We start from the raw sequence: 11,861 nt of genomic DNA, 5'->3' as shown, positions 1-11,861 counted from the left end.
TAGCATAACTTAATTGAAAGCTGTTCCAAGATGTCAGATTATAAGTAGAACAAAAATATTTTGAGAATACACTTTTCTGAAAACAGAGAAACAATCAAGTGACCCAATTGAAAAAATTGCTTTCTTGAGCCAACTTCCTTTTGGAAGGGAGCTGAGAAATCCATTTGTTCCAAAAGATCAGCCATAAACAAATATTAGGAAAAGTGCTTACATGTAAAGACTAATTTGGTTAGCCAGGCACTGAGGAAAGTGAGTGAAAGAAATCTGCGTTCTGAACCTTAACTAGTATTTACTCCTACAGAAGAGCTACCCATTAAAAAACAAAAACCCAGTAAAATGAACACAGGAACTGAAGCACACACATCAATCGCCACTAGCCATCACACTGTTTGAACTGCTTTCGTATTAGTGATGAACTTGTCCTGAATTTTTCCAATATTTGACTGAAAGGCTGTGCATACAGCATTAGAAGTCCCTGTTTTCCAAGTTTAGCACTGAAAAAGAGACAAATTAAGTTTCTTTTGAAATATTTTTTCTGTATTTATAGTTTTCCCTCACCTTCCTGTACTTTTTCTTTAAAAGTGTATATTTTAAAATAAATCTTGTCAAACAATTCAAGCAATTTGATCTAAATCTCCACTGACAAGCAAAATTATAATAGGAAATTCTAGCAAAGTCACCATAAATATGCAACAATAATAATAAATGCACATTTTATTTATAATTCAGCTGTGCTTTTTGTAAACAAATGTTTCAGTTTCTTTGATGAAGTAAAGGACAGAGTGAATTGCCTTAGTCTTCACAGGTAATGGGCGGAACATGCCTCTATCTGCAAACTGTCTCTTAGAATTTAACATGAGTAAGAGATCTTCAACATTATGCGTTACCATTTAAGCTGGAAATGCAGACTACAAGAGAAGAGAATCAACAAAACCTTTTTTAAATGGATGTAATAAAAAGGCAAAACAAAACCAACTTTGTACATTTAGTTCTCAAAGCAGCTTCCATTCCACATTTAAGTCTTATAAGTATCTGAAGATTTTAATCACGGTACATGTGAGCTGGACCTTAGATGCCTTCCATGCAAATAAAAAGTTGTAGCCAGAGATTAATAAAACACAGGAGCAGAAAGCAAACTAAAACTCCACATTTTCTTATCGCACAATTCAAGTTTATTCCATTCATTCTTGCAACACAAACTTAAAAATACAGTATCATTTAGCATTCTGATGTCTGAACCATGATAATGATGAACCCAACTGTGTCAAAACAGTTAACAATGGTGAAAAGAGGAAGTCAAATATCAAAATGCACAGAGCACTAATTTTCTTCCATCACTGCGTAGAAAGATGATTGTTTACCCATTTACAAAATATAATTAAGACAAGTTCATTTTCAAATTTTGCATGCAACACTGCAATTGCTTGACCTAGGACACTCCATTCTAACCAGCCTCTTCTACAAAAAAATTCGATGTTATGTTCAAGGATAAAGTTCCATTTAACTATCATACTCCTTTTCCCATTTGCTCCCCCTTAAGAAAATGGAGCAGAATCCAGAATATACTTAAGGTTATAACTTATTCAGCACAAATTCCAAAGGAAAAGGTTTAAGAACAGAGTGGATTTCCAAGTATATGTGATTCCAGTCTGACAAAGTATTTAAACTCTGTTTATAGAATGCAAAATAATTTACAGTTCGGTATTTTCATCTAGTTAGGACCTACTCAAAGATACAGGCAGCCACCCATTATTTTTTCCACAATAGAGCTATCAAGAAGGGAACAAATAAACAAGCCCAGTATCTAGACCGTTACAAAGGTATAAGCTTTTATTATCACATTATTGTTTGGGTTTTTTTTTTTTAAATCCTGGGCAAAATGCTCAATCACCTCTGATGTAGTGCAAAAAGCAAAAAAGTATTTCTTCTTTATGAGCCAAACATTAAATGCCATCTTCCAACTATCTCAAAAGGCAGCTTGGGTATATATTACAGCCAAATTAAACACTTGTCTCACTGAAGTTTGCTTGCATTTTTTTTTTCCTCAAGTAAAGTAAGAAAAAATCAGGTGTCCACATAATTGTAGAAAAAGGGAGGCAAAATTGCCTCAGTGAATCACCAGAAGAGTTAGTACAAAGATGATGTTTCTTTACTATGATAATGCTCACTTAAATGAGAATGGAAGGGAAGGGCAGGAAAGAATACAGAGAAAAAAAACTCAAACCCCAAGAACACTATGGCCAGACAACTTGACACTAATCAACACAAAAAACTTGAATAATCAAGTTTTCCACATGAAAACAGATTGCAGTTTTCTAGACTAGTATTTTAATAGCTAATTATTTAATAGCATAATATGGAGGCAAATTTATGCCAAAGATGGTTACTTTCATAGCTGAATAAAGAGTTAAACCTATAGTCTGCGTTCACACTATTACAATGACATGACAATCCAGCACTGATCAGAGATAAGATTAAAGAGTTCTCTTTAAATAGTCATTAAAAGCACTGTTCACCAAACACGCTTGTTCTTTTATCAGCAGCTCACCAATTGATTTATCACTGATTTCCAACTCTTCTGCTCTTCCTTGCCACCCATCTCAAAGAAGCAAACAGTAATTGCACTGTACAGTTTATGGCCAGAATTGATTGTTTTCTCCATTGCTTTTCTTATGGGATATCTACATGTAAATCAGTTTCTACTCTCCTTTTACAGTTTAAATGCAAGGCTTTTTATAGCTGAAACATTCCATCATAATATGCAACATGATTCAAGTAAAACTAAGTCTCCATTAAATATGAGTGGTAGTCACCAGGCTACTTCTACATATCATATTCTCAATTTCAACAGTGATATCAAAATAATATCAGCTACTTTTGTTTAAGAATTCAGCATGAAACGTTATATACATTTGTTTTCTGTATTGTGTATGTTATCAGAAAACTTGAAATCTATATTCCACAAAAGAGAAAGATGTATAGTTTGTGGTACACGCTTTTCTGTTATAAAACCTGTTATTCAGTTTTGGGTGAATCTGCAGTCTAATGAAAATTTTCAAGATGAAAGCCAGAAGCTCAGACATTCCTGAGGATCATAAGATGTGACAGGAATCCCTATAATATCACTAAATACCTTCCCATGAATTATCAAGACTGTCATAGTACTGACATACTTACTGGTTAATCTTATCTAAAAGTCAATGGTTCATGTGGTATGGTTGCATTGGGAACTTTCAGAACAAGCCCCATGCCTTAATGAAATTTAAGAGGTTCATTCAGCCAACACTGAAACACTGATTCTAAGATCTGCACAGTTAAAAGGGTTTTTTTCCTCCAGTAGTTAGAGCAAGACAAGACTTCTACTTGTACATCTTCCCGTTCCTAACACCTGAGCTTAGAAAGCTTACATGTAAGTTTACCAGAAAAGTTTAGCAACAATATTCACCTGATAGGAATGTCTAAATAATTAGCATCCATTTCCACATTTGACTTGATTATCTTTGTGTACCAAACAGCCTGTAGCTTTCACATGCGTCTATAAATTTTATGCTGACATGGTGAGTAAAGAAATTTTCTCTTACAATCCTTTTGGAAATAACTACAGTGACATTTTGAATTCTCTCAAAAACAGTTGCTTAAAAATCTGTCCTAGACTAGAACAAATATCGGAAAGAAAAACCTCAAATTCAAGCATCCAAAAGTACCTTGGCAGATATTATGGAGTGTAACACCACCATGCCCCAACTGATCTTTCCTGGTTTACTCAAGAGTCAGAAAAACATTAGTGTGACATCCAATTAGTCAATATAAAGAACAGCCCCAATAACTAGTATCAAAAGTCCTCAAAACTGCAACGTAAGCTTTAGGCAGAAGAAGAATAAAGCTACCCACGGAGAGAGAAGAGAGAAAAGCAACCCAGCCACCTACATTACTACACTTCAGATTATGGCAGACACTAATAGCATGGGACTATTGTCTCCTTCACAATTAGTTTCAGGTACATAGCACAGTACTTCCACCTATAGGAATCTTTCAACAAAAATCTTAGTACTAACCTAGGAGGTTTACAAGCCAAAAATTCAAGATTATGGTCTGTCTTCCTTCTTCCATTTTCACTAGAAATGGGAAGAGATTGTGCACTGAAAAGAAGTCCTAGAGGGACGCTGTTCGTAATAGTTTTCAACCCTCTCCAAACAGATTATCTTTGATACAAGCCCCTAACTAGTCTGATTCATAAAGAATTTCCCTCCCCCCAAAGTATTTAGCTGAAGAAGCTGGAAGATGCAAAGAGTGACAGACAGGCAGCAGTGTGAGGCCACAGGAGAGACATTTAAGATATCAGTCCATCCGTCACTGAAGAAGAGTTTTGATTGCCTGGTTGTCAGTGGCTTCAAAGGCAGTTAGTCCATCTGGGCCTTTCACAGTCTTATCAGCACCCTGTAAATATATTGAGAAGGACTGTTAATTCATAAAGCCAACCTGTATGAAGTGTACCAGAAAAGTTACTTACCTTGGATAATTATATTCATTACATTCTTAATGCAGTTATATTCATTGCAATATTCATTACAGCTTCTTAATGCAGTGCATTGTTTTCATTTAGACATCAAACAGGCAAGATTTATGTACAAAACTATTCGGTATGCAGCTAATATAAATTTCAAAGTTTACTTTAGAATGAGAAAAAAAGTCACATAACCTTTGTCACACAGCAAGTTGCATGATCAACAAGTTATCAGTTAATCTTGGATAGAAACAGCAGGATTTTTGTTTGTTTCCAGCAACTACTCATATGGATGTAAAAATTCAGTATTACGCCCTTCTTTCAAATCTATGTTGCAGCAAGCTTTTTCACATGCTAAATTAAACAGGTAGCCTCTGGAAGAGCTTACTTACTAACAAATCATACTATTTCTTTCTATATCATAAAAGACTACATCCATCTAGGACTGTGCTTCTCTCTCCCATTTTGAAAAAAATCGCTATTGCTACATAGAAAAAAAGCCCAAATCATTCCAAGTCTAAAACTGATCAAGTTTGTTTTGAATAAGCTATGCCTACACCTAAAAGGCAACAAAACAGAATAGGGAGGCAACAGGAGGATAGAGGACAATAGAAATGCACCAACTAGACAAATAGCAGAATAGTAAGCACAAACACAGCCTCAGTGCCAGAATTATGGAAGGAGAGCAAAAGAGAAGCAAAGAGTGATTACCTAGTCACGTTTGTTTTGAGCACTGCATGGTCATACACATAAAAGTGAAAAACCAGACTAAATTATCTAAATTATAAATAGAGTAGTTAAATAAAGGGATAAAAGTTATTAGAGAACACAGGAGTGACTGCAGAGATCAAGAGAGATGTTTCCTGAAAATAAGTTATATTCCAGAACACCTCCTCTTGAGAAGATATGCAAGTCTCACTTTAAAATATGCTTAATCAAGTGACAGGGAAAACACTGTGGGTGGCAAGAGCAGGTACTGCAGAGATTTGTCTTTAGTTTTATGTATAATCTCCCCATTGAGCAAGTACAAATCTCTTCTCAATTACAAGGAAGGAAGTGCACAGATTAATAGCAAAGGACACCTAATAGTTTTTAAAAAAACATAACGGACCTAGAATTTCAAAAGCTTCTTTACTGATAAAAGATGATACACATTAAAACCCCACTAAACTTTCATACATAATACCATGTCTGTTCTTAAGACAACTCTCAGCCCCCATAATAATCTAATAAACTGGATCTGGCATTACTATGATTTGCTGACAATACTACTTTTCATAACATAGAATACTTTCATCTTTGAAATCTCTACTCTCTTTACTTGTAAATGTTCAATCTGTCACTCTAAAAAAGATGGCTTTACAGTGGTTTCTAAGGCAGCAGTGCTCATCCTGTGGTCCACTAGCCAAACTGATCCTCCTGCAGCCATTCATCTTCCTTGCAGCCCCCTCACTGCAAGACATGAGCTAACAGACTATTTTATTTGGCAGCAGTCAGCTATGGGGCAGCGAGACAGACTTCTGTCACGGAAAATAAAATCGTCTTGAGAACTCCAGTAAAGAATTCAGAGAGGGATACTTATAATTGCAGTAATGCGTAGAACGACAGAATGGTTTAGGTTGGAAGGGACCTTAAATATCACCTAGTTCCGACCATGGGCAGGGTCACCTTCCACTAGACCAGGTTGCATTCCAGAATTCCTTCCTTCACTTTCTCTAGTACCTTCCGGGTAGCAGAATACAGGCATAAGTTTTGTGCATATTTTCAAAATATGCACAAAGCCTTCAAAAAGGCTTCTTTTGCAGATGTTGATTATTTCTATTGCTTAGATAGCACTCTCAGATTACAGTCCATGTGGAAATCAAGAGGGCTTCAAAGCTGTTCTTTGATGGTTACCTCGGAAAACCTGAAAGAACATAGGCTTGAAGAAAAAAGGAATTATGCGGTAACTGACCTACCAGTATTCATCTTGAATCATAGTTTAAAGAACTTTAACTTATAAAACTCTCCACCAATTTAGAGTATAAAAGATATAACTGTTAACTGAACTAACTTTAAAGTATAAGGAGAACTTTTAGTTTAGACATAGGACAGCTTTCCACCCTTATACACATTTGTTACAAACTCGCAAGACCTGAGTTTCTAAACAAGCTTCACTGAATGTAGGCAAAGAGGGTCATGACTACCTAAGGAGGACACCGTTTAATAAACTCAGTGTTAATAAATTAGGAAAATGGGCCCTTAGCTAGGCACAAAGATTCTTCCCTGCATACAATAGAATGAGAAGGAAATAATAAAGCTTGGGTCAAGAGGGCTTTAGTTTTCAGAAGTACAATACTGCCTGGAAGTTTAATGAAAAGTGCATAGAAGTAAAGTGATTCCACAGTATTGTCTACTTCCCCAAAGTAAAAGCTATTAACACTTTATGTTTGTGTTATATTGTTTTCTTAAAATACACACACATATATTTATAAATATATATATATATATATATAAACTCTCTTTCTTTGGTAGGGTAATAACAAACAAGAATGTTTGCCCTCTTAAGCCACTGGGCAAATTACAAATGTTAAACACGCTTTGAAGGCAGCACAAGAGTGACTAGGATACAGTTGCAGTTCAGAAAAAAAAAATAAAAGTAAAGCCAAACATGAAGGCAGCAGATAAAGGCAATGCAGAGCTGTCACCAAATCCCGTGAAACTGGAGGCACTTATGAAGCTGGTAGCAGAGTGGTTTACAGAGCAAGCAGCAAGCCACCAGAATGAGTTGTCAGATGAAGTTACAGAGGAGGATGTCAGCTTGTTCCAAAAGGTTACGGATGAATTCAGACAACAAATCTATAAACACTTCTTAAATGGAACAGATGTAGGCACCTCTAAAATCCCCAATACAACAACTATGAGAGGAATAAGTGAGCAGAAATGGTCAAACTCACACCTCTTAGCAAATGGCATCCCTTTTGCCATTGTCAGAGGAGGAAAAAAAGGTGCTATTTCTTATAACACATTTTAAGAAGAAAGCAGAGACCAAATTGCATTAGATATTTTACAAAAAGTAGAACTATTTTGAAAGATGAACAAATGGATGAGATTTGTCACATCTTTCACAAGAAAATTTATCCTCCATTACAAACATTCAAAATAGTTTGTCTATTATAACACAATATTGGTTTCTCCTACACTAGAAAAGTATCTTTTTACTTTATGAAATCAAATGTAAGATTCTTAAAGAAAAATGTGGAGCAATTTGAATTTTATTATCTATCTATATATATGTGTGTGTGTCTTTCTGCTTTTCAAATAGCTATCCCTTAAATCCTCTATCCCTGAAAAAAATAAAAGCCAACTGAAATACGGTAACTGATGTTGCTTCAGGCCAGTTCTTAGTACTCATTACTTTATCTGTTATTTTGTTTCGTAGAAGGATGGTACATAACATGAGCAAAATAAAAATGTGGTATTTTGGAAGACAATTCAGTTCTGACTTCTGTCAAAAGCTACTAAAAATTCAATTCCTCCCTAACAGTAGAATATCTTCTAATATTATTATGTCATTTAACATTTTTAATAATATTGAAATGGCAGAAGTGGAAAAATGAACACAAGGTACGACATTACAGCTTCACTTTGAAGTCAAAACACGCTGCAAACCAATTTACTGTTTAAAATTACAAAGGCTATTTTGATATGCCTCAAATTCCCAGAAAAATATTTTAAGATTAATAAAAAGAATTAACTACTGTTAATGTAGTAGTAAGACAACAAAGTCTACCTTTGAACTTTATGCAGGAAGTGCTCTTTAGACTAAAGTTAATTACTTGCATGTATTACAGTAAGTAAGAGCAAAACATTTTCAACTGAAACTCAGATGCTGATAGGGTAGTTTTAGGTATCACTCTGCAAACCTCCATACGTCTATTCCTCAGGATGTCTACGGTACGGTATCCCATGCATTTTCCTAAATTTGAAAGATATACTGAGATTTTCCCAAAGGGATTTCAAGGCTATATACTGTATAAGTAAGGCTGGATAGTTTAAAAAGGAAGGATTATTTAAAAAGGGTAGTTTTGTAGAACTATGCAAAACTAATACTTCAAAAGATATGTTTTAAGGATACAGCATTCTGATCTCCAGCCTGACCAAAAAAAGTGGTTATTAGAAAAGCATGTTTCAACTCTGACCTAGAGCGTTTATGCTACTTCTAGTAACCATAATACCTTAAGACTGAATTCATTCTACTTTAGTAAACTTAACTGTCCCTTGTTGAGGGCAGTAAAAATCATCTTCACCCATTGAGTATTTCTGTACTTGGGATCTTTCAGTTTTTGAGGATTAATATGATGCTCTATTATTACCTACTGGTAATAGTAGGTTAATTTTTTCGGAGGCTGATCTAGCACACACGTAGCAGTAGTTTGTTAATCTAAACATTAAAATCTTGTACCTAAATAGAAGGTAAAGCCTTTCATACTGTAGAGAAAAGTTTCAAGTATAAAGCCTCACATTTTAGGTTTTTTCCCCACTTAAGTATGATTTAAGTTTTTATAATTTATGGGCTATGTCATAGGATCATAAAATATCTCAAATTGGAAGGGACCCATAAAGATCATCAAGTTCAATTCCCTGCTCCTCACAGGACAACATTAGAGCTTTAATCCTTATAGGTTTGGAAGGAGTGACATGGTTTGAATATTTTAAACACACCAACAAAAACTTTGGTTTTGATCTTTAATTTACCACATTACTGATGTTTTGGTTTAGTTTATATTGGGCAGGCCCGAACCATCAGAGATGACAACTGTGCTATAGTGAAAACCATTTAATGAATCCAATCTGTCAAAATCATGATAGTAATTGATTGTGGCTGATCACTATGATTAGTGCAACAGCAGTGCTTGAAAACAAGCATCTAAGTTTCCTTACAAACTGCATCTAATTTTCCTATAGTGTAATAAATCAAACCAAGCATTGCTGATTCCAAAATTAAAACATCTGAACAAGGAATCAGGCAGTCCTCACTGAAATGCTAACTTCAGAACAAAGTGTGTAATAATGGCCCCTTTGAGAAATGACATTTTGGAAGAGTATAACATATTTACCCTTAAGTCATGTTAAGTCAGTAGTCCTATGTATGCACTGCAATTATGAAAGAAAAGTCATATTACTGTTTCATTTTGTTTTAAACAATGCAAGTTGTTTTATTTATGCAAAATCACTGTATATTGTTTTCATATTGGAAGAAATATCTGAACTTGAATACCAACACAAATTATGGTAGTGTGTGAAGCTACAGTTCAAAGTACTTTCATAGAACTGTAAGTACAATCATAGAACTATAATTCAACAAAATGGCTTTTTTTTGCTACGCTTCATGAACAGAAAAAAAAACAAGTAAACCAAAATATTGGGGATTAAATCCATGTGACCATTACAATAGGTCAAAACTTATAAAAACACAAACCAAAAAACCTAAACCATTGTCAACAACTTCAATACTGAAGAAAGGATTTACCAAAGAGTAAAAACAGCATTAGAGAGCTGTTTGCTTTCTGAAGTTGCAAAATTACTATTTCAACCTGCTAGAGTACTCATTTGTAACCACTATATGATTATTAAAATCAAATTTCAAATACTTCCTGTAAAACACACCAGGAAATTCCACCAAATTATTCTTCACAGTACTTAATTCATCATTTTTGACTAATGTACATTTCAAGGTCAAACCTAATGTTGTGGGATTACCTGCCTTTCACAGAAGATCTTTAAATGCTTGCAGGAAATTCCCATGGCAGCAGCTGAAGATACCTCCATTCTGTCTCTTGATTTGGCACCAATGTTTCTCCAATTCCATAAACTAACATTAACGAACTAAATCCGCAGCAGAACTTTAATTTGGAGGCCTCGACTGGCAGGAAACTAACTACAGAAAATTAACTTGCAACAGGGACAAATGAACAGGGGAAATGCCAGGCCTATTGCAAGGAAGCAGCAGGAATATGCAGGTAAGAGTATTAAAAGACTGAACAGCATCACCTGTTCTGCAGGCAACTAACCTTTGCACTGGCTTAGCTATAACATGTTACTACAGCTAAACACTGGTAGACAGCATGCTCATCTCACTCACTGAAGTGACAGTACTGCAAGACAGACTGCGTAGAAGCATTCCTTTGCTCTTACGTAATTAAAACTGCTGCAGAAGACCACAAATTAAACTTCTGAAGAAAACTCAAGTATCTGGCTGGGCAGATTTAAATGTGACTGCATATTGGCTGTATGTTCATCATAGAATGGTTTGGGTTAGAAGGGACCTTAAAGATCATCTAGTTCCAACACCCCTACCATGGCCATAGACACCTCCCACTAAACCAGGTTGCTCAAAGCCCCATCCAGCCTGGCCTTGAACACTTCCAGGGATGGGGCATTCACAACTTCTCTGGGCAACCTGTTCCAGTGTCTCATCACCCTCACAGTAAGAAAACCCCGCTTCCTAACATCTAATCTAAGTGTACCCTGTTTCAGTTTAAAACCATTACCCTTCATCCTATCCTTACACTCCCTGATAAAGAGTCCCTCCCCATCTTTCCTGTAGGACCCCTTCAGGTACTGGAAGGCTGCTATAAGGTCTCCCTGGAGCCTTCTCTTCTCAAGGCTAAACAACCCCAACTCTCTCAGCCTGTCTTCACAGGAGAGGTGCTCTCATCATCTTTGTTACAAACAAGGTGTGACAACAGATATTCAAACAAGGGTCATATGATAACCGTATTAAGACAAAGAACTACCTCTTAATACAAGATCTCCCTCAAACAGAACAAAATTATGAGCAAAGTTGCAGTTCATAAATATTTCATCAGCTAGCCCACGTGAATGGATGCAAGCAGATGTGGTACAACATTTAGCTCTGCATGATGAAATCTGAAAATAATACAAGCTTTCCCAAACTACCCAGTTGCAGTAACATTTTTCTAACCTCATCTCCTAGTCCAAGTTCACTTTCTTATAACATTCTGCACATCTTTGCAAGATTTCCTTATCTTTATGATTGTTAAGCGTAACCAATTCCATTCAAATTGTAAATGGTATAGAGATCAATACATCTCCACAAGCTGCGTGAAAAATAGCTGGTTCAGGAAGCACCTTAATGCCCTTGCCAACACATACTACAATGAATGCACAACTCTTACTAGCTGACAGACAATTAGTGTGTGAACTCAACTTTTGAGGCATCTTATTTATTATTTGAGCAACTTATTTAGAATGCAAAACACTTCAAAATAGAAATGGAAAGAAATACAGCATGGGATAAAGGATACCTTTTTTTAGGTAACGTGTATAGTGATCCTAAATGAAGGATCAGTCC

The 11,861-nt window shown here is 35.5% G+C and overlaps 1 protein-coding gene across 1 annotated transcript in view; it reads right to left on the bottom strand.

Annotated features, from left to right (window-relative positions):
- Nucleotides 1-1,149: 1,149 nt before the first annotated feature.
- The window catches only part of MTPN (myotrophin), a 42,106-nt gene continuing 31,394 nt past the window's right edge, over nt 1,150-11,861 (bottom strand). Inside the window, exon 4 of the mRNA XM_074582857.1 lies at nt 1,150-4,437. Within this exon, the coding sequence (XP_074438958.1) occupies nt 4,351-4,437 (87 nt within the window). The 3' untranslated portion in view covers nt 1,150-4,350. The remainder of the gene's footprint in view (nt 4,438-11,861) is intronic.

Source organism: Larus michahellis, chromosome 1, assembly GCF_964199755.1.
Source record: "Larus michahellis chromosome 1, bLarMic1.1, whole genome shotgun sequence".
In the NCBI taxonomy this organism is placed as follows: domain Eukaryota; kingdom Metazoa; phylum Chordata; class Aves; order Charadriiformes; family Laridae; genus Larus; species Larus michahellis.
The sequence above is the reverse complement of the archived record's forward strand: the minus strand, read 5'-3'. Positions and strand labels throughout refer to the sequence as shown.